We start from the raw sequence: 24455 nt of genomic DNA on the forward strand, positions 1-24455 counted from the left end.
ACCTGTTCTATGGTTTCTAAATTTTGCTCTATTGTTTCAGATGGGATCAAAATATCGTCTATGTACACAATTACTTTATCCTGTCTAATCAAAGGGTTCAATATCTGAATGAGCCGTTTCTGGAACTCGGCTGGTGATTCGCTATAGCCGAAGGGTAAGCGAGTGAATTCATACTGTCCATCCGGGGACGCGAAAGAAAAGTACCTTGTCGAATTTTCGTGGACTTTAATTTGGTGAAAGCTATCGCGTAGGTCTAGTAGCGTGAAAATCTTTTTACCGCCCAATCGCGACAGACAATCTTCAATGACCGGGAATGGATATTTCTGTTTTTCTACTCGGCTGTTCAGGGGCCGTAGGTCTACGCAAAGTCTTAACTGCCCGTTTTTTCTCCTTACAGGAACGACCCTTGCGCAGTATGGGGAGACGCTTGTTTTAATTATTCCTCTACTCTGCAGATCTTCGGTTATCTTTCTAATTTGCTTTTGTTCCTCTATTGCGAATCGTCTCGGGGCATACGCAAATATTGACGTATCCTTGAGGTTTACCTCGACTTTGAAATCGTCGTCTACCAGTATGTTATTTTTAGTTTGTATTGTCAAAATCAGTTTGTTTAACCGTCGTTTGACTTCCGAGTCAAAATCTATTACATTGTCATTTAATATTTGTTCTAGACCGTTTGTTTGCCCCTCGTCGACACACAAAGGAAGGAACGAAAACAAATTGATTTTCTCTTCCATAATCTTCGTTGCCGGGTTATACACCGAGGTGAGTTTGTTTTCTTAAAAATTCGCGGCCTAAAATGTCGCCTTGAAATGACTCGCTATTCAGGACGTGTAAATCTACTTCGAATTCTTTTTCTTTTAATAATTTCTACGTTTAATTTTATTGTAATTATGCCCAGCACGTCTAATTTCTGTTCTGACAAATTCCATAAATCGTTTTTCACACTAGATAATTGATTATTAGTTGATTTAACGCGTTTGTTATATACGCGTGCTTTTATGAACGAAACTGGGCTACCTGTGTCGATCAACGCTAACAATTTTATTTGCTCGTTCGGCAAGCTTACTTGAATTAACGGGTTGTCTATGACTAGCTGAGTCGCCTTTTGGTGTACGATTGCTACCTGTCTCGCTTCCTCGGGCTCGACTGTCACGCTCGCCGCCGCCGTTGGAGAGCTCGACGTTTTCGTCGCCGCTTTGGACTCCTCCTTTTTCAGCGCTGGGCAGTCGTACCGTCTGTGCTTTTCTTTGCAGTAAAAACAATTTAATTCATTTTTACAATCCTTGTGGTTATGCCCCTTTTCACCGCAATTTTTGCAGGTGCCGTCTCTCGGGTTTGGTTGCTGGTACGTCCTTGTTGTTTTCTTCTCTACATCTGCTGTGCCCTGTGTGATCGTACGCATCCTCTCCAAGAAGGTGTCCAGCGTGTCCGTTGTCAGAGATAATGCCGTTGCCTTGAGGGATATCTGTTGTATCCCGCCCACTAACAGCTGGATTTTGTCATTTTCTGGGAGGTCTCGGTGCATCAGTGCCAATTTTTCTATTCGCGTATTCGTCAAAGGTTTCTTTAATTTGATTCCATTTGCGCGCTTTTATTTTTTGCATGGTTCGGTAAAAGGGGATCTTACGGTCAAAAATTTTTATTAATTCTGCCCGCAGACCAACCCAAGACTCTATCGCTACGTCTCCTTGAACGTCACACCATTTGCGCGCTGATTTGATGAGCCGGCTTGATGCTGCCAACAACGTTGTGCCGTCCGTCGCTCCGTGGACTTGTGCGACCTTGTCCACCCTCCGGACCCATGCATGGACGTTGTCTTCGTCCAGGCCAGCGAATTCCGGTATTTGGTGGGCTAGCGCTTGCACCGCCGATCCCGACGTCCATGTTTCTGCCGATCGGCGGCCTACGTCGTCCGACGGGGACGAGCGCGACGATTGTTTGGTGCTGTGTTTGGCGCTCCTGCTTGCGGCTGTCTAGTGCCCTCGGCTCTCTGGTCTGCCAGCAACTGGAAGATTTGAGTAATCTGGTGTTGCTGTTGCTGCATCGCCACCAGCATTTGCTGCATGACGGTGAGCGATTCCTGCGACTCTCTGCGTGTCGCTGAAGATTTTGGATGGTGAGCGACTTCTGTCGCTGACGTCCCAACGGATTGAGCGGATCCTACGGGAGGCGCTCCCGTCTTTTTAGTAGTTCTTGACGGCTGCTGATTAGCCGGAGTTAATTGCTGCAACTCCTGTACTGGACTGTGTTGCTCTAGGTGGTTCGTGATCGTGTCGATAAGGGTGTTCCAATTGCCCGTGGTTGGAAGACTGTACTTCTTCGCTTCATCTTTAAGCTGCTCCTGTGTGAGCTTTTCTAGCTTCGACCGATCCATTGATTCCTGTGCGCGCGTTCTTACCATACACGCACTATATTCAAAGATTCTAATACGTTCGCGTTTCTTTATCTCATTCGGTTCGGTTTTATCCGTAGCAATCCCGTAAGCTATCCCATTTCTGAGTTGTAATAATGATGTTTGATTTCAGAGATGGATTGAGCTAGGGTGAAGGAAACTCAACGGTGAATTGCAGACGGAAGGTTTCAGTATTTATGGATTGATGGAACGCTTTAAGAAAACTGTGTTACTGTATAAGATACAAAGAATGGTTTATTATAAAAGATAGATCTGAATACAAAGATCACTGAATAATTCTAAGTGCTAATAAAGCTCAAAGACTCTCGCGTTATACAATTTATGTCTACTTGCTAACGTGTCCGTAAGGAGAGTGCCTCTTCGCTCGCTACGGTTTCGCGGGTACCGTGTTGGTCGCTCTCTCCTGGCGTGCGCATGCTTTTCGGTCACCCGGTTGATTTCCGGTGGCAGCATCGTACGGGGACTCTAATGCTGACTGTGGTGTGTATTGCGCATCGGTCTTGCGCATTGCCGCGCCGCTTTCACTATCGCATTTGGAAAACGACTATCAAGTCGATCAAGCCATTTTGTCGGAAGAAGATAAGTCGTGGTGAGTTTTTCTAATGTGATATATATTTTTTTAAATTATTTATTCGATAGAGAAATAGAGAATTTTTGCAACACAAAGATTAATCCAAGAATTTGCACGCATGTAAAATTGAAAAATGACATTTAAAATATATAAAATATTGATAAAATAATAAAATAACATTTTTTTTAGGTTATTCGCTTTGCGCTTTGGGCACGATTGGGATCCAATGTATATGAAAATGGATGAAGTACTCTATAATATTGCAGAGAAAGTGAAAAATTTTGCTGTTATTTACTTGGTCAACATTACAAAAGTACCAGATTTTAATAAAATGTACGTATGAATTTAGCTATATGACCAACAATTCATTTTGTGAAGCAACGATTATAACTAATTTACAACAAATAAGTTATTTTAAATATAAATAATATAACGTCTATAATATAAGTAATATAAATATTATTTAGGTTATTTTAAATTTAATTAAAGAAAAATTTAAAATAAAAAAAATATGAATAATAAAAAAAAGAGTAATTTAGAATAATTAAAGAAAAGAGGTTATTCATTAATTAATCTTAATCAAAATGAATTGTAATAATAATAATGATAATAATGATATATAAAATGTAATGTATGATGTAATAATTCATAATATCTTTTTTATAGGTATGAACTGTATGATCCATGTACGGTGATGTTTTTCTTCAGGAACAAACATATTATGATAGATTTGGGCACTGGAAATAATAACAAGATAAACTGGACACTGGAAGATAAGCAGGAAATGATAGATATCCTTGAAACTGTTTATCGAGATGCTCGAAAAGGTCGAGGTTTGGTGGTTTCACCTAAAGATTATTCTACTAAGTATTGATATTAATTTATTTAGGGGTAATATTTCGATATTATTATTGACAAAAATATTAATAGTTTTGTCAATAATAATATCGAAATATTACCCCTAAATAAATTAATATCAATACTTAGTAGAATAATCTTTAGGTGAAACCACCAAACCTCGACCTTTTCGAGCACCTCGATAAACAGTTTCAAGGATATCTATCATTTCCTGCTTATCTTCCAGTGTCCAGTTTATCTTGTTATTATTTCCTGTTCCCAAATCTATCATAATATGTTTGTTCCTGAAGAAAAACATCACCGTACATGGATCATACAGTTCATACCTATAAAAAAGATATTATGAATTATTACATCATACATTACATTTTATATATCATTATTATCATTATTATTATAATTCATTTTGATTAAGATTAATTAATGAATAATCTCTTTTCTTTAATTATTCTAAATTACTCTTTTTTTTATTATTCATATTTTTTTTATTTTAAATTTTTCTTTAATTAAATTTAAAATAACCTAAATAATATTTATATTACTTATATTATAGACGTTATATTATTTATATTTAAAATAACTTATTTGTTGTAAATTAGTTATAATCGTTGCTTCACAAAATGAATTGTTGGTCATATAGCTAAATTCATACGTACATTTTATTAAAATCTGGTACTTTTGTAATGTCGACCAAGTAAATAACAGCAAAATTTTTCACTTTCTCTGCAATATTATAGAGTACTTCATCCATTTTCATACACATTGGATCCCAATCGTGCCCAAAGCCCAAAGCGAATAACCTAAAAAAATGTTATTTTATTATTTTATCAATATTTTATATATTTTAAATGTCATTTTTCAATTTTACACGCGTGCAAATTCTTGGATTAATCTTTGTGTTGCAAAAATTCTCTATTTCTCTATCGAATAAATAATTTTAAAAAATATATATCACATTAGAAAAACTCACCACGACTCTATCTTCTTCCGACAAAATAGCTTGATCGACTTGATAGCAGTTTTCCAAATGCGATAGCATGTAAGACATTTTGAGATATTTTATATATACATCTGTATATACGTAAAATTCAAGTATCCAAGTGTAAGGAGTGTTGAGCGGGTTAGGCAGGATTAAAACGGGACAGCCAAGGAAAACCAAGTCCAGTCGAGTTCAACATGTATTTAGACTTCGTCTATTTAACACGAAACGTCTCACTGACGCAACAGGTGCTTACTTATCATTGTCTTTTCTGCTTCACTACCGGAACACGAGTCCCCTGTACCCTGTACATGCTGCACACTGCACACGCCGCCAGAAACCCGGCTTTCCGGGTCACGTGACTCTCGAGCTCCAATGCGGAGCGCTCGCTTGTCGCTGAGCCAATAGTTAGCTAAGAAGGGAATACGCACGCAGGCGCTGGATGCGCACGCAACGATGACGCGGCCGCAAATAGCGGCAGCGGACAATACACATTGAAACAAATTTTATGTTTTCCTAAAAAAAATCTATATTCTAATTAAAAAAACTCATTTTGTAAAAATCGAGGTTCTATATTGCAAAACTACTCTTATATTTTTATTCCATTACTATTTAATATAATACATCATTAAAATTATACACATTTATTTGTTCCAGTAAAAAAACACAATAGCTCCGCCCCGTATCTATAGAGTCTCTGGAATCAATCTAAAATCTCTTTCCTTGGTCAAAACGAGATTCCAAAAAAGAAATGTAACAGACAATAGTGGTAAGATTGGAACAAAGTCTCACGAATCTAAAATGTTATATATCATATTGGAAATTAAATGGCGAGAAAAAAGAAAAAATGCGATACGACTGTTCAATATCATCCATTGTAAATATGCTTATTTATTATATCATTCCGTATAACTTTGCTTTAAGGTGTGAGACAATACAAATCAATGGGTTCCATAAATGTAAAGACCCATCAAATTTCTATAGGTCAGTAGGACATATACATATATATATATATATATATATATATATATATATATATATATATATATATAAAACAGTATTGATCGATCTTAATATCTTGCAGTTTCCTTATAGGATGAAGAAAAAGGAAATTCAGAATAAAAAAATGTTTTTTAGAATTTGTCCGGCACGGCCTTAACTGTTAAATATTAAAATTAAAACAATCACTTGACATTTTATTCGGCGCATATTATACTTTGAACGAAACAAGAATACACCGTAATACATTATCATAAAGTATAAATTTCGTCGTTTTTATTCGACAATAAGGACACAATATTATTATTATTATTATTATTATTATAAAAGAATTTGCAATTGAAGCATATCAAATGAATTTGCAACAATATATTGCAATACACATGATAATCTCATAAGCGCTTTTAAACATCATCACATTACAATCCTTCGATTTTTTTAAAAATGATTTATGTAAAATATGTTGTAACTTACATTTCTTTTGACCTCCGTTAATTATGATTTAAATTCTAAACCCAAGGATTGTGCGACAAATGATAAGATGTCGGTACTTTCTTCAATCTAAAATAGAATATTCTCCCTGTTATCTGATACTTTTTTGAATAAAATCAATCGTGTGTATATATGTTTTAAATATAAATTGTTTTACAGAAATACTTACCACTTTCATGGTTGGTTTTCCACCTCCATGACCCGCCTTAGTATCTATTCTTGCGAGTATTGGATGTTTCTGTTTTGGTACATTTCCAAGTGTATGCTGAAGAGTTGCTATTAGTTTAAGAGTATGCAACGGTACGACGCGATCATCGTGATCAGCAGTCAAAAGCAATGTTGCCGGATATTGTACGTCATCTGGAGGTACTCTTACATTATGTAAAGGTGAATATTTCAATAAATTCTGGAAATGCTTGAGATCGTCCGAACTTCCATAATCCGAAACCCAAGCAGAACCAATAGTAAATTTATGGAAACGCAACATATCCATAACTCTGTAATTATCAAAAAGATTTAAATAATTTATTATTAAACGTATCATGTATGCATGACAATTACAAAGATAATAAAAATATATCAACTGACCCCACTTGAGCTATAGCTGCACCGAATAAATCAGGTCTCTGATTTATGCATACAGCAACAGCCAGGCCACCATTACTGCCACCTTGAATCGTCAATTTTGCCGAAGTAGTGTATCCATTTTCTACAAGATATTTTGCTGCGTATTGAAAATCATCAAATACATTCTGCCTATTGAAAAAGCGTCCTGCATTATGCCATCTTTCTCCATATTCACTATAACAAAAGAATGCCACATGTTTCATACATGTAAACTATTATTTTATAGAGATTTTCTCTGTATTCTATGTTTTTACATACCCTCCTCCACGAACATTAGCAATGGCAAGTACTCCATTAAAATGCTGTATAAAGACAAGTCTTGTAACACTGAATGTAGGTTGAATACTTGCATTAAAACCACCGTAACCATAAAGTAAGGCTGGCATAGTTCCATTCAATACAGCATCCTATAATTAAATAATTTCAATGATAATTTTTAATACTCTAATAACGAGAAAAAAACATGCAAAGCTAAAATACATACATAAATTTAGTAGTCTTCAAACATTCTTAAGTTTCTATTTATTAAATGCTCACAAGCCATATTTATAATACAAGTTCAATATTTTATTAAAATGTTTTTTTTTAATATACATACACTCTTTGTTACTATAAACATGGGAATTTTTGTACCATCCTTGCTTGGATAAAATATTTGACTAGTTTTATATAAATTTGCATCAAAATCTTTCACTTTAATTTCTCGTAATACCTATAAAAACAAAAATATAAATTATTTAATCAATTTAGAACTATAAAAAAAAACTTAATAAAAAATTCTCTATTGTATGTGAAATATCATATTTGTTTATATATTTTTAAAAAGATAGATATATACTAACTCGTGGTTCCTTATCTTTTTTCAAATCGATAGTATATATGATGCCAGGGGTTAGAAATGATGTAAATTGATAAAATATTTCGGAATATTTCTTCTCGCCTGAGAATCCGACAACAGTACCAAGATCAAGAGGGAACGTTCTGATTACGTTACCAGTTTTTAAACAATGCAGTTGCAAAATATTCTATAAAAGATTTAATTATCAATATTTATTATTACAAACCATTACTATAAACATATTTTGTACATATGTATATTTACCTTAACATCTTGTATATAACAAGCAACGAATTTGTCTTCATCTACAGCATCAGCCCAATCCAATACATTCTCAGGATGTTCTGGCAATAGATCAACCCATTTATCTTGTCCATAATCTAACAAATCTATAGCTATTAACTTGTAGTTAGGTGCATTTTTATTTGTGCGAAACACAGCTTTGGTACCAACATTGGTTATGTACTAAAAATAAATAAGATAGCAATAGTATATAAAAGTTACAACTAACAAATACATTTTAGAAAGAGCCAAGTATTTACTACTAACTTCATAGTCAGCTTCAAGTTTACCAACAACCTGTGTCAATGGCAAGTTATTATCTATGTCCATTCCAGCTTTTAATGGAGTAAAATACACTAAATTATCTCTGCAGTCCTTCAGAGGAGTAACAATGAGCCAGTTGCCACAATCAGATACTTCTGCACCTCTAATAAGTCAAAAATACGCATGTCAAGTATATGTATAAAAAAATCAAAATGGTCTACAATTTGTTCATATAGCAATTTTTTTTTATATACTTATATGTTATATATAAAATTAAATTTTGAATATTAGCGAATCTGAATATAGCTGGATATATTAAGATTTGCAAAATTTGTGTACAATATATCTTACATTTTTAAATGTCTAAATATAACATTTCATAGTATAGTATTATGAAATAATTTAGAAACTGAAATTGCAGAACTCACATCCTCCACAATGGTTCTTCAGGAAACTCAATTGCAATAACATCATCTGATTGCGACGTACCAACAATGTGATAGCATAGTTTTTGATTTTGATTACCTAATGTTTCTGAACCATCTGTTTTTCCTTGTTGATCTCGATATTGTCCATAAAAAATGCCACGATTATCATGAGTCCATGTAATAGGTGAGAATTTTACTTTTTCCAAAATTTCTGGATATTTTTCACCTATATAAATAAAACAATTTTATTATATATATATATATATATATATATATAAAATATAACAATTAAAATATTAAATTAAGAGTCTAGAACTACAAGAATTTTTCAGATATTTTGCATTATCTTACCAGTCTGTGCATTCAGAAAATGGATAGTACTCCAATCGGAACCACTCTTAGATAATCCGTATGCGAAAATGTTACCATCTTCACTAAAACTGCTACTGGTAATTGCAACAGTACCATCTTCAGAAAAGGTATTAGGATCCAGAAATACCCTTGGTTCACTTTCAAGAGTATCTTGTACATATAAAACACTGCAATGATTTATTAACTTAAAACCTGTTTATAAATTTACATACGGAAACATGTATCACACATTGTACCTTTGGTTTTGTAAACCGGTATTTTTATAAAAGTAATATTTTCCACCATGATTGGCAGGGCATGAATATTTTGGAAAATCCCACAATTGTTTCAATCGATCGTGAATATTGTCACGTGGTTTACACCCAGCCAAATATGGCTTAGTGATAGCATTTTGAGCATCGACAAAGGCTTTTGTTTCCACCGAGTCTGGATCTTCCAGCCATCTATAGGGATCTACTATCTAAAAATAAAAAATATATATCCTTCGTATAATACAGAAACTACAAATTTATAAACTATATATATATAGACTTTTCTTAAAATATATAGATTGAAATATTTACATTTTATTTATACCAAAAAAATGCCTTTAGTATCTTCATGTAAAGACTAATCGTTATTCAAGATCCATCAAATATGAAGAGTCAAACATTCTTTATGGTTAAGCGAATAAATATTTTCAAAATTTAACGACATAAATTTTACATCAAGATGCATTCTAACCTCAACGCCGTGATAATCATCGACGACGCTTTCATCCTTGCGCGCCTCAGGATACTGTATTCTCGTCATAATCTCGTTCGTGTTTTGCTCAGTGTTCTTCTGTGCACGACAACTCGCCGCCTAAATATATACCGAAACTTCGCTAATGATATTTACACGCGCGCGGAACCTCTTTCCACACACGTCAATCTCAATCAGCAGGGGAGCCAAATGAGGAATGAGGACAAATGTTGAATCACGCGAGCCGAACTGACACCCCGGGCGTCGATACGTTCCGGCGCTTCTATTGTATATACAGTCAAACTAAAAGCGAAATAATCGTTCTGACAATGCGAACTGATGGATTAGATTTTGTCTCGGTTAATCACGAATTGTAAATTCTTCTTTTCAGCGCAAAAAGTGTACAAAAAGACGTAAGTCAAGATCACGTGATCGTCGCGACGTTTATCCGATTACAGACACTAGAAGAAAAAGTCAATATACCATATATAACACTGGAACTACATATATATGTTCCGTTTTAACTAACAATGGTCCGGATATCATAGATATTCGGATATTCCGTATTTATAGTCCTGATTCTGCTGAGAAACTCAGCTAAATCAGCTTGTGTTGTGTGTGTATTGAGACATGATATATGGTTTATTTTTTAATTTAATAGATAAATCTTGAAAATTAATTTGATTTCGTTCGTAACCTCGATTCACAATCAGTATAGAGATATTCGAGAAAATTTAAGTTAAAAATTTTAATTGATCTTTAATTAAAATGTAACTATATATATATTGAACCGTGTCCGTATCTCAAAACATAAAATCTATCTAACCTGAAACGCTCTTGAAATTTGAGAAACGACTATAAATACGGACCTGTCGTGTATGACAGTATACATATAAGTATACATATGTATATATGTATGAACCATTTTTTATTACCGCTTGTACAGAGTACCGTATTCTACATCGGAGCATGCAGTAGAATGACACATACACACATGTGTGGGCGACTGCACGGTGACAGATAGTAACGCGTGTGAAAAAAGGACGGAGAGAGGATGCGTTTTTTTACAGTTCGGTAATAAATTATTCTCACAGATACGGATGTATTAAATGTCACGCAACGTGTCGATTGTAAATCTCCGTAATTACTGACGGTCCCCATTGCGACGTTGAGATTTTTGAGTATCCCACAGCATCGGAATCTGTTCAACATGCGTATCATCACGCTCGTCGGTTCCTTTTCACACACATATGATCAATGGCCGCATTCAGCAGACTCAACAGTTGAGCAATTTTCCGATGTCATTCGATGCTGATTGGCTGGCTCTGAAAGTAGAAACCAATCACGTTCGATTGCTACTTAGCGGTTGAGTCTGCTGAATGCGGCCAATGATCACGTGTCGACGTAACTTGTTTATTGCTTCATTTCCATTCTGCGCGGTATAATTTGAGCGCTCTTTATGTTGCGAGGTGATGTTTGATTTATATTTTTTCCTATAAAAAATAAAATAAATTATATATATATATATATAATTATTTTTTATAATAATAAATTTTTATTTTCTATAAAAAAGAAACAACAGTATTTTTAGGCTTTATTGTTTCTCTTTTTATACTTTTTATATTTATTTATATTTATTTAATTAACATTATATATAGACAAAAATATTTTTACTATGTATATATATAATATTATATCAACTTTTTTATAAAGAGAAAGAATTTAAAAAAATTATTAATTATTTTTAAATTAACGATTTCGCTAATTCCTTTACACTCGCATCATTATTCGCATCTGTGTATAATGCAAATGATTGAATTAATTATCAATATTAGCTCTCTTAATTTTTACGATGATTAGTATACGATCAATGTATATAGATTTTCTCTCCTACAAGAAACTGTCAAGATGTTTGAATAAGTGTGAATCAGTTGGCGAAAAATCCGGTGAATATGCTGGGTGAGTGCAGAATTTCGTAGCTGTTCGTAGCTATTCATTTAATTTTTTTAGCGTCATTTGTGAGACATGTGGTTGAGTGTTACGGTGGAACAATATATTGGACCTATTCGATTTAATAATTTGAATTTTTTTTTGAACTTTTTTTCGAAATTTTTTAAATCAATGTTGCACTGTATACATTCATTAACGGTTCCTTCGCCGAATGCATCGTTGATATTGCGAGTCGGTTCCGCTGCTTTACGGCTTAGTTTAAATTCATATTTTTAAAAAAATACTCGAATTTGTCCGTTTTCCCATTTCTGTTTCAATATTAGTTTAAACTTCAGTAATGACCACAAATTAACATCAATATATAACCATAACAAATTGACATAGAATCAAAATAGGTCTGTTTTTTTTAGCTGAACCAAACTGAACTGGCTGCACTAGTTCAGAGGAGAGGGTATTTTTTTCACTCTACATTTGAAGGAAAAAGATAAACTCTGAACTAGTGCAGCCAGTTCCAGTTTGGTTCAGCTAAAAAGAATAACAGACCTATAGATTCAGATTAAAATGATCCTGCGCTGTGATTGATCAAATCTGAAATTTCACTGAATTTCATTTGAATGAAAAGGATCATTTTAATCTGGATCATTTTGATTTTTTAACATGGTATATAATATGAACATATAGAGTTGAATCAAACTTTATGACAAAATAAAGCGCTAAAATTTAAAATTACAAAAACCGATATTATTTTTGCACCAACCTAATAGAATTATTCTGACAAACATATGCCATAGGGTCCTCAGATGATGAACTGATCACTGATCATATGTTAATAACGCGACGAGTATCGAGAAACGATACATACATTGACCTGCAAATCTTATCCTTTTTCTTATTTCTCGTGCGTGCCATATGTGTATGTGATTTCAACGTCGGCGCATTGCGCCTATCCATGGGGGGGACGGAAGAGTAATACCCTGCTTATCTTTCAGTTTATCAGCGGACCTCAATAGCCCTCGCTCGCGGAGTATGCGATAGTTGACACGTAAACGACTTTGCGCGAATGGTCCAAAGCACCACATTGTATGTTGTACATTGTACATACACGGAATATATCGTAGTCGCGATATCTCGGCATTAAGTATGTTATAAATAAAGAGGGAATAATAGTAAAAAAAAAAGATTTAAATGCGTTTGCCAGAGCTCGAAGTAACGCGACAACTGATACAATGTTTCTTGCGACATCCATAATCGATTAAGCGGATTATATATTATATATTACTGTAGTTTATAGTATTTTATAAGTCGAAATGTATACATATAAATCTATACAGATAATTCCGATAGCATTAATAAATATAGAATTACGAAAGTTAGAGTCATATAGCATTAAAAAATAGTTTTTTTTTTATTTTAATTCTGTTAAAGTTATTTAATATTGACAATGATGTAAGATGTAACGCATCTTGTTGGGACGGCATGCTTAATTTTTTTTCAATATTTCTGAAAGCGTTATATTTTTTTATTTCTATATGCATATAAATCGCCTTAGTATGGCAAAATTTTATTGAAACTTCAGAGCTTTTGTATATTGATTAAGTCTGATTAAAAATTCCTAATAATTGTACTTTCTTCGAGGTTTAAAGACATAATTGATTTTAATTTTAAGTTTGTGATTACGTAGAATAAAAATCAACAAATTTTGTTGACTCGTATCAATTCTAGCAATTCAAATCGAATTAACGTAATTTGACCGAATAAATAATATAGGCATAACTGCCGGGCCCGCAGAGCCTGCAATGCGGGGGGGCCCGCGACTTAGGGGGGCCCGCTGGCCGGGGATTTTTAGCCTCAATTTTCGTTTTGGCAAAGCTTTATTTTTTATTTATTAAAAATATGATATTTAAAAATTTTATTATATATATGTGTGTGTGTAGGAGGGGGGCCCAAAAAAATTTTGCGGGGAGGGCCCCAGCCAAAACTGTTACGCCACTGATAAATATCATTAAAAATATATAATAAAACATCGTTAAAAGAAGCTTATATGTATATATCTGAGCTCCTGTTTAATTTTCGATAAATGAAAAAAGAAAAGAGAAATAAATGCTTGGTCATCCTGCTAATTTTAACCGCAATATTAAATAACATTAAGCACGATTCTTATGAGTATTTTATCAATGATGAGACAGAGAGAAAAAGAGAGAGAATAATATATATACATATTAAATTTAATTAAGTCTTTTAAAAAGGAATCTACTAAATATTTGTTATTTCTCATACGCTCTTATACATTTACGCGCTGTCAAGTATTATAGCTCTAAAATCGACAGACTATATCGCAAAACAAGACGTCTGGTGATAATACGCGATTCGGAGACGTACTCTTTTTTAGATAATAAAGGCGGACGGAGGGGGCCCCTTATCTCGATATTTACGCGCCTGAAATTCAGTCGCGAGTGGGGATAGGTGGAATAGACGAAGAGAGAGCATCTACAAGTTGTGCTTGCATCACGCGCCGCATCAGCTGTACTTTGTGCCTCGAACCCAGATAACCTCTCTGAGAGTAGCTAAACGAGATCCCCTCTCTTTACCTTTGTCGCGAGCAGAGAAGGCCTTGTACGTCGTCTTCATATAAAATCTAAACTCCGACAGCGCGTCTTATTCCGCGTCATTCGCCGACGAGAATCGATCATATTCGCGTCAGTATATACATACGCATCGACGAGTACGAGGAAGGTTATTTGTGCATAGTGTGTGAAAAGCAACGGGCATCGACGAAAGCGCAGGGTACCTCGGGGAAACTTATTTTCGGCGCGGGTGGATTTAACTTGAGATTCAAACTGTCAGCACACGGAGGAATGCAAAAGGACTGTCGAGATTGTTTGGGTATCCGGTACCGCATCAACACCCTGGACCAGACGTGGAAGTGGTTGCACCAGACCATCGCTCTGCACGACTACCTGATCTCCGTCACCGCGAGCCAGACCAACGCCTCGAAACGTCTCCATCAGTAGGGATCGCCTAATCGAGATATATTAAGCCAAGGCTGATCCTAACATACGTGACGCGCGTGAGGTAATTCACGGCTCAAAAATCTCGCGGTTCGTCCAGACCAAGACTGATATACAGACGGCGGAAGTCACGTCACGGTGACGTTAACCAGGTAGTCCGCAGCTGCCAATCGACTGGTGCATCAACGAGGAGATCATCGAGGAGTTTTCACAGGCTCTCTTTTTTACACGTCACGCAATGTCTCTCTCCGCCAGACTGCTCATCGTCGCCAGACGCCGCCTCGACGGTTTTCGACGAGCAGCCAGACACGTGTCGACCTATAATCCCGGGAACAATGACATCGACCCGATCAAGAAGTCAGTGTTCATTTCGCAATCCAATGACGTGTTCGTCAATCTGGCGCTGGAGCACTGGCTGTATCGCAACTTTGACTTCTCGAAGCATCACGTGCTGCTCCTGTGGAGAAACGATCCGTGCGTAGTGTTCGGTCGTCATCAGAATCCCTGGCTCGAGTGTAACGTGCATGCGGCCGAGAAGGAAAACATTGCTCTGGTACGACGAAACAGCGGTGGCGGTACCGTTTATCACGACAAAGGCAATCTCAATTTGACTTTCTTCACGCCAAAAGAGAGATACAATAGAAGATATAATCTAAGCATCATCACGAATGCCTTGTTCCGACAATGGGGCTTGAAGAGCGAGATCAACAAACGCGAGGATATTATAATCGACGGAGACTACAAGGTATTTAATACGACTTATTGTTAGCTAGAAAATCGTCTTATTCTTCGCGCGAAATACGTGATTTAACAATTTTTATAAATTATTAAATAATTATATAAAATGTATATATATAACGTGGTCAATAAATATACTGTCAATCAGGGCCGGACTGAGGAATTATGGCGCCCGGGGCAAGGGACCAAAAAGTCGCCCCCCCCCCTCCCCATTCTAGCTTTCTCGATCGCGTTTGCCGACGTTATGGCGCCCCCCCAAAAACGGCGCCCTGGGCGACCGCCCCGCTCGCCCCACCTTTGCGCCGACCCTGCTGTCAATATCATTATATAATTAACGCGATAACGAAATACCAGTTCAAATACGAATGATGTAATGCTTTTTAAATATATTGATGACTCTAAAATAGATTTTACTCGTTTCAAAATATTATAATCTGCTCGCCCTAAATTTATTTAAAAATTTGTTTCCGAATGTTATCAATGTCGCACCGATTATCTCTTTTAAGTAGAATCCGGAAATTCAAAAAATAATTCCTTGCGTTTATTTTTTTAACTACATATTTTTTTTTTTATAACTAGATATCTGGAACAGCTGCAAAGTTGGGAAAACCAAATGCTTATCATCATTGCACGCTTTTAGTTGACGTGAATAAAACCAATTTGAGCTCTATTCTTGAAAGAAAAGAGGTAAGAGGTTTCTTTGACACGTGCATACATATTCTTTTTAAATATACAGGGTGTCCCAGAATGATGGAGACTAAATTCGTGCGCAGATTCCTGGGATCATTTGGAGACGATTTTTCCTTAGCGAAAATGTCGAGGGAGGTCATTATTTTTTGCATGTTTCCAATGTTTGCCATCATGTATCTTTGTAACTAAGCCTTAAATTAAAATTCTATTAAAGTAAACTCTACCTGAAATTAACTGAAGAATGTGAATTTATTATTATTTTATTTCCACAAGGCTTCGTTTGCGAAAAACCCTTTATTTTCAATCGCTTATAACTCGAAAATTATTGGTGTCTCGACATTTTTGCTGAGGAAAAATCGTCTCCAAATGATCCCAGGAATCTGCACACGAATTTAGTCCCTATCATTCTGGGACACCCTGTATATATGCGTATACGTTATAAAAAATACAATTTCGCCAGACAACAATTGTTTGCGGATGATAATTTCGTGATTTATACAAATTTATACAAATATGAAAAGAATATATAAACACGGACTAAGACTAATGCATTTTTTCAGAATAACATCGTTACGAATGCGACGACTTCTACACGTTCAACAATAAAAAATTTGCTCGACATAAATCGAAATATCCAAATGGACAAACTTTTATCCGCTATTGGCTGGGAATTTATGCGTACAAAAGCCCTCGTTCTCGAAGATGGAAGATATGATCTCGTTCAGCAACAGAAAGGCTTCCAGTATATCAATCCAATTGAAAATTGGTTTCCTGGTACGTATCGAAATTGACGCTTATTATTCGAAAAATATATCGAAAAATAGAAAACAGTTTATTTCTTTTAACAATTTTAGTAATCTTACTCTATTGCGATTATTGATAATAAAATATACAGGGTGTCCAATTTTAATTGATTACCCCCAAAAACTTTTTTATTTTTGATTGTACAACAAAATGTTTCAAACAAAAGTTGTTTGATTGAAGGGGGGCAGAAGATGGCGTTACTGACTTTTCTGAAGAGCACTTTTCAAGATCATTTAAAGGTTATTTGTTTTTTTAAATGGAACTACTATAATTTTTTTATATAAATTGATTCCTTGCAATTTTTGGCATAAAAAGTTATAAGGGTAAGATAACCAAAAAATGAATAATTTACGAGATATTTTATACTTTAATTTGACACTAAAGTAAGGGAAATCCATCTATAATGGTCTCCCGGGGTAAAATGGTATCCTGTACTTATCTCTCCGATTAGTGTTGTTATCTGCGTATAAAATTTTATATTACTTCTGTCTCTATCCTGTTATCACGTAAGTGTTTGCTGAAGCGATTGAATATGTTTAGCAATAAGATTTTAAAAAATTCGATTTTTTAGAGATCGGATATAAGGTAAGCTTCCTGTTTCGTTTCACGTACGTCCTGTTTTGATTAAAAGAGATACTGTATAACTGTTATTATAGATAGACTAGTAAGACTCAGTTTTATACTAGAGTCCTATAATAAGAGAGGCGCGAACTCTACCTCCACCCTACCCCCACCTTGCCACCGCCGTCATCTTAGACCCGTAAATGTCAGTGCAAACTGGAGCAAAAAGACGAATTATGATGAGAATCCGATACACGAATGAAGAGATTAGGTCGCATATATGTGTACTACTGAGCACAAATAAGGATATCGCAATATCAGTGAAGTCTCCTGCAGTTATTTAACAGAGAAAAAACATTTCTACTTACCGTGATTACAAGTGTGCATTTATTTAAATTGTATATAACAACACAACACATTGGTCACGTGGGACTTTGCGGGCCTAAACATGGCGGCTATAATCGACCAATCAGAAAGTAGGAACAAGATCGCGCCTCTCTTATTATAGGATTCTATTTTGTACTACATATTTTAATGAGTATAGAAAGTCCACAAGACGGCAGTCTTTTTTAGCTATTTTGCTAATAAAAATAGAACAGTCCTCGTTTCTTTCTAGGAAATCACTTTTTCCCAAAAATTTTTTAATGCATTACTCTGCGTTTTTGTTACAGATATAGTACAAAAATGCCTAGAAATCATTTTCGCACAAAATCGCAACAAAGCTGAGGCCTAACTAAAATTTCAGCGCTATATTTTGTTAGTTTTTTTGCAACATCAAGTTAATGATACACTATTTGATAAAAATGCTTAAAATATATTTTTGTTACATAAATTTAAATTATAAATATAATTTAATCGAAATTATTACCTGTATCAAAAATATTTTTAGGGGACCATTTTACTCGTAGGATTGGGGTAAACTCTATGCATATAGGCATATAGAAAAATTTTGACTTGCGGAAAAGTAAAAATAATAAACAATTTTTAATCATTCCATTAAAAAGAGAAAGAAAATGTCTTTTCAATTTTGCAAAGTTTAAGAAAGAAAGCAAAATTAATATAGAAACTGTAGCATTTTTTCTTAAGGTCACCATTTTACCTCAGTCCTCCCTGCATAAATTATGAAATATCTCGTAAAATATTTATTTTTTGACGATTTTACTACAATACTTTCATGCATAAAATAATGAAAGGAATCTACTGGTGTAAAGAAAAGTATGTAGCTACTAGCAAATTACATATTTTGTAGCTATTATGCAAATTACATATTTTTTTCTTATAAACAACTGTGTGTTTTTTTTACACAAACTGATTCCTTTTATTATTTTATGCATGAAAGTATTGTGATAAAATCGTCGAAATATGAATATTTTACGAGATATTTTATAGTTTTTATGTGCCATTATAGTGTCAAATTTAAATATAAAATATCTCGTAAACTATTCATTTTTTGGCCATCTATAACTTTTTCCTTATAACTTTTTATGCCAAAAATTACGAGGAATCGATTTATATAAAAAAATTTGTAGTAGTTGCATTAAAAAAAAAACAAATGTCCTTGAAAAGCGTCTTTCAGAAAAAAGCCAGTAGCGTTATCTTCTGTCCCCCTTTAAATCAAACAACTTTTGTTTGTAACATTTTGTTGTACAATCAAATATAAAAAAATTTTTTGGGTGGTCCATTACAATTGGACACCCTGTATATCTAAAATTAGCTAATAAGCGGATTGAAAATATTTTTATAAGATGGATTTATATATTTACAGGAATCGATAAGTTTATCAGCGAGTTTCGTTCCTGGGATTGGAATTTCGGCAAGACACCGAAATTTACAGTTACCCGTACGCTCGATGTCCCTGCTCACGATGGTAAAATGCATCGCTTAAATTTAAGTTTGGAGATACAAAACGGTATCGTGGAGGAAATCCGAATGAGCTTGCCCGCTGGATTAGTATCCATCGATTTTGATCAAGATGCGAGTGTGATTAGCAATCTTCGTGGTACGAGATATAATCATGAAGTAACAGAAAATATAATCACCGAGATTGGTGGCAAGATCGTTACATTAAACACGATCCAAAGCGTAGATGAAAATAATGTAAGAAGATTTGATGAGGCTACGCTACAATGACCCGAAACTTCGGATAGCCATAAGTCTGTTTAAAGTTTTCTTGTGTTTAAACACACATGATATTAATTATATTTATATATATAGTTATTAAAATTATTATACAAAATTAATATACTAATTGTATATATTAATTGTATTATACATGTACATATAACGTATTATGTGTATATAATATTTTATACATACAAGAAAAAATTTTTTACTCTAAAATACAGGTACTATATCAATGCACTCATTAATTCCATTCATTTATTAAGAATATCACAATAAAACATGTGCATGATTCTTTCATCGTATAAGGTATATTAATTTTCGATTGCATTATTATAGTGAGTTAAGCCTACTATATAAATGCAATAAATTTTTTAACTGGAATTCTTAATTCACCGATTGGCATATAAAAGCAATCTAAATTATTTCTTTTTATTGCTGTAATGAAGAAAGGTTTGAAATAACATGTATTGCGTTAACACTCATTGAATAATTTTATAATTTAAAAAAGAATTTATTTTATCTCAGAAAATCTTTGCAAGATTTATTCTTTTGTAAACAATATATGATAAATGAGTGTTATCAGCATCTCGTGTTCTATTTATGCATCAACACGCTTTATAAATCAATAATAATATAACGTTATATTTACAACCTAATTATATCCTATATTGTTTGTGGCAGCATTATTATTTAAGTTTGTTGTAACGGATGGATAAAGTCCCGGTCGCAATATGACTTCATGATATGGTGGCGGTGGAGTACCAGGACAAGATATGGCGTCTTCATGGAAGACAGCATCTTCAAACTGCCATAAATTTTGTAGTAACGAAATTCTTTGAGTATCGTTGTCTCTTCGCCGGCGATAGCCACGACAGCAAGATATCCTCCTTGAGAGCCAAATATAACACATAAACATGCCGCAGGCGCTACCAAGTACAAATCCAAATGCAAAGAACCAATATGGCGATATAGCATCTAATGTTTTCGTAAAATTGGCCTTGCTTGTCGCATTAACACAAGTAGTAATAGTATTCTTGTCTATCTGTGTAAATGCAGGATGCTTCTTTGTTGTTATGTTTTTTTTCATGTTTGAATTCAAAGTTATCAAGGGCCGATGCTTTTCATGCTTTATCTGTGGATTGTAGGCAATCATTTTCTCAAATTTCTTTGGCTCTAAATTTTTTATGCATACTGAATGATATTGTATATTCCTACGAGTCAAATATATTTGCAAATCGTGCGTAAGTTTATCACAGGACCAGAGATTTCTGAAAAATAAAACTGCATGCAAATATAAGGAACAAAACATACAAACATATCGATCATTTAAATATAATACTTCAGTCCTCAAAATTTTTGATACATTACAGATATACATATAATAATATGCTATATAAAATAAACTTACGAAAATTATAAAAATGAACTTTAGTTAGAACAATTGAATATAAAATTTGTCGTCTCACCCCTCTATTGACAGAGTTTTTAAAAATTGCAATCTCTCCAAGGCAATGCTGTCCAATTGAATTAACAAATTATTTGAAATATCAAGATTACGAAGATGCGAAAGTCCGATAAACATATCCATCGGTACGTGACTAATTTGACAGGAACTCAGAATTAAATCCTACGCAAAATGAGATTTAAGTTAGATAAAAAATATATGTACATATATATCTTTTTATATAACACTGAATTAGATTGCCATAAATATATGTATATATGTATACAGGGTATTAAAAAATTAGATCGACAAACTTTAAAGGAAGAAAGAAGACTTCAAAATAAACATTTTTTGTTAATATTAATTTTCTCTACAATGTTTAATTTTAATATTACATGATATGAGATATGAGTTTGTGACTTTTCAGTTTGTCATCTTTATATTAAAGTTAATAAAGGAATTTTTGAGCATTTACTGTAAAAAGAAAAAAGAGTATGTATTACTTTTATATATTTGTTTTTTATATATGTGTGTTTTGTTCAAGATTAAAATACAATTTAATTTTTCGATTTATATGTTTGTTTATTTAAGTCACAAATCTTATTTTATACCATGCATGTAGTATAAAACTAAAATCGTCGTAAGGAAAAATTGTATTAACAAAAAATGTTTATTTTGATCTTCTATTTCCCTTCAGTCGGTCTAATGTTTTAACACCCTGCCCTGTATATATAATAAATGTATAATCGAAACCGATTATGTAAATAAATTTAAAGTACATAAAAGAAGCATGTATGTACATAAATGTGTTACAATTTCATTGCAATGAAAATATCATACTGACACTGAAATAATCCGTTTGTGAAAAACATTTATTCGTGAAATATTACACATATTTTATATTATATATAATATAATTATAACATGTGTGTAATGTTTTACGAATAAGTACTTTTCATAAACGGGATTATTTCATGTATGATTGTATATACATATATATGTATATGTATAATCATTGTACACATTTTTTATATATAATGCTTTTAATTGATATTTTTATTATTACCATGAGCCAAGGACACTTCAACTTCGGTATATGAGAATTAAAATTATTTTTTGACAGTCGGAGAATTCGCAAATTCTTTGCTGATATAAAAATATCTGACAAGAGATAATAAAGGTGATTCTGGGATAAATCAAGAACTGTCAATTCGGATAATCCATCGAAAGCATTTAAACTAATTTCACTGATTGCATTCATAGAAAGATTAAGATATTTAAGTTTCAGCAATCCTGCATCCTAAAATAAGTAAGAAATGTTATGTTATGTTATATCTGTATAAACAACCGGCGAAAAATATTCTGGAATTAACGCTTTTACTTGAAAATTTTCACTAAGAAAACCTTTTGATTATATATTTATGAATTTATTGTAAAATATGAAAAAGTTTGTATAATTACTCTTCTTTTGTTTATCTTACAATGTATTTATAGTTTTGTTTAGTACATATAGTATAACAGAACAAACACAGAGAGAGAGAGAGAGAGAGAGAAAGAGAGAGCTCTTCTCTCTTAATAAAATTTTCAAAGAAGTTTATTAGAAAATGGAATGTCATAGAGTTAATAAAACATTCTATGTAAGAACTTCTTTCTTTTTTTTTCTTACAACAAAAGTTTTATTGTAGTAAAAGAGCTCTTTTGTTGCAAGAAAAAAAAGAAAAGTTCTTGTATAGAATGTTTTATTTTACGCTACAAAAGACATGTTATAAAAATAATCTTTCAGAATCTTGAGAACTTCTTCCTCTAAAAAGAATTTATATATTCAACTCAATTTCTTTGTCTAAAGTCTAAATTTTCAGGTAAGGACCTGTTTGCTTAAAATATTAAAGGTCTATCTGAAAAAGTACAGATTCTAACTGTGTGCATTCTCTAGGATTATGTATAAATGACAACAGATGCCCGGCGGCATCTTCAATAAAAACTTCTAAACTCGGAGTCACATATTTTTATGTCTTAGAAACTCATATATATAATGAAACTATTTATTTTAGGTACCTTTCAACTATTATTAGGATAAATGAGTTTGAATAAAATCGACAGAACCTTTGATAAATATTCGTTGAATATAATGAATGACAAATGCTCTTGTGTCTATATGTAAACTCACCGCTAATTCATGATTATTTAAAATAGATATTGAATTATTCGATAAATCCAAAGCTTGCACGGTGCTCGGCACACCTGTATGAATGCTATAAAGATGGCGTCCGATGCATGAGGCGTATTGCAACCCGTACCAAATATCACAGTCACACAACAATGAGCATTTGCCGGAAGAATGCACCGAAACACCAATTAGGACTACTTGAAAGACGAATGCAATAAATAAGATTCTAAATGTTTCGCGTGCCATGGCAAGCCGCTCAAATTGTACGAAGAACGTAAATTCGATAATTTCGACGGATCATCATCGGTATCTGACAATTTCGCGCACGATACACATCGTCGGTTCGTCTTCACGAGACACGAAACTGACGTGCACTGGCATAATCTTATCTCGCCAACGTCTATGACAAAGCGATGTGTATATTGCGACACGTCATACCATCGCATTCTCTTATTCGCTTTTACTTTTATGCTTTTTAGGAATTTACAACAATTGACCTGGAGAGGGTGCCTAATTCGTAAAAAAAACCGAGCAAGACAGTATTCTAAGATTTCACATGATTTATGATGTAGAGATTTAGATTGTATAGTCTAACAATGAGACCCATGTAAGACCCTTGTCAAGGCTTTCTGCTTAGCAAAGAGTTCGCCATACATTTAACATTTAAACATATATATTATACACTTTTAATAAACTTTTCTAATGACCTTTCTCTTTACAATATATTTCTAAATTCGAAAAGGCATTTATACATATAAACTTGTACAGTTCGGACGAAACAATGATATGTCCTGTTATAAAACGGATTATTTTCTATGAAAAAAATGCTTTATCGCAAACCGAAAGGAATGACCGCGATAAATTTGTGTGTGTGGCTTACTCAGAAATATTCCTCCGGTTGAGAATATCTTTAATAATGTTCCGATTTTAACGGAACAGTGGAATAGACGCAAACCCTCTCAAGTTTTGAAATATAATAAAGTTTGCCAACTTATCAAATGGAGAGAGAGAAAATAGTTCAGTTAAAGTTATATTATTTCTCCTTTGCCGTTTTAGTATAAATAACTTTGTAAGTTGGGAAAAAAAAGGAAAAAAGTACTCTGCGTTGATACCACTGCTT

The 24455-nt window shown here is 33.6% G+C and overlaps 4 protein-coding genes across 5 annotated transcripts; 1 reads left to right on the forward strand and 3 right to left on the reverse strand.

Moving 5' to 3' along the window:
* Positions 1-3952: 3952 nt before the first annotated feature.
* On the reverse strand, positions 3953-4893 carry LOC145936611 (thioredoxin-like protein 4A). Its single transcript, XM_083038941.1, has 3 exons — positions 4814-4893; positions 4502-4636; positions 3953-4171 (listed from the first exon to the last, which is right to left on the reverse strand). Exons 1-3 carry the CDS (start codon positions 4891-4893, stop codon positions 3964-3966), a joined length of 423 nt encoding a protein of 140 aa, XP_082895067.1. The 3' UTR covers positions 3953-3963.
* Positions 4894-5022: 129 nt separating this feature from the next.
* On the reverse strand, positions 5023-12994 carry LOC145936600 (prolyl endopeptidase-like). Of its 2 annotated transcripts, XM_083038918.1 has the most exons (15): positions 12557-12994; positions 11259-11342; positions 10942-11174; positions 9850-9969; positions 9363-9586; positions 9106-9293; positions 8755-8980; positions 8330-8489; positions 8045-8245; positions 7785-7967; positions 7541-7654; positions 7201-7349; positions 6904-7116; positions 6485-6812; positions 5023-6384 (listed from the first exon to the last, which is right to left on the reverse strand). In XM_083038918.1, exons 3-15 carry the CDS (start codon positions 11068-11070, stop codon positions 6319-6321), a joined length of 2301 nt encoding a protein of 766 aa, XP_082895044.1. In that variant the 5' UTR covers positions 11071-11174; positions 11259-11342; positions 12557-12994; the 3' UTR covers positions 5023-6318. The 2 variants fall into 2 exon arrangements, with proteins under 2 accessions (XP_082895044.1, XP_082895045.1); XM_083038919.1 differs by lacking the exons at positions 10942-11174; positions 11259-11342; positions 12557-12994 and adding an exon at positions 10785-10931.
* A 1813-nt stretch (positions 12995-14807) lies between these two features.
* On the forward strand, positions 14808-19961 carry Lipt1 (Lipoyltransferase 1). Its single transcript, XM_083038937.1, has 4 exons — positions 14808-15552; positions 16125-16232; positions 16796-17009; positions 19366-19961. Exons 1-4 carry the CDS (start codon positions 15046-15048, stop codon positions 19728-19730), a joined length of 1194 nt encoding a protein of 397 aa, XP_082895063.1. The 5' UTR covers positions 14808-15045; the 3' UTR covers positions 19731-19961.
* Positions 19962-20021: 60 nt separating this feature from the next.
* On the reverse strand, positions 20022-24110 carry LOC145936604 (uncharacterized). The gene is made up of 4 exons (XM_083038936.1): positions 23336-24110; positions 22235-22468; positions 21191-21351; positions 20022-20992 (listed from the first exon to the last, which is right to left on the reverse strand). Exons 1-4 carry the CDS (start codon positions 23579-23581, stop codon positions 20377-20379), a joined length of 1257 nt encoding a protein of 418 aa, XP_082895062.1. The 5' UTR covers positions 23582-24110; the 3' UTR covers positions 20022-20376.
* Positions 24111-24455: the final 345 nt, after the last annotated feature.

This window comes from Prenolepis imparis, unplaced genomic scaffold (genome assembly GCF_030444845.1).
Source record: "Prenolepis imparis isolate NDT839.2.m4 unplaced genomic scaffold, iyPreImpa1.0 SCAF_5, whole genome shotgun sequence".
NCBI lineage: Eukaryota > Metazoa > Arthropoda > Insecta > Hymenoptera > Formicidae > Prenolepis > Prenolepis imparis.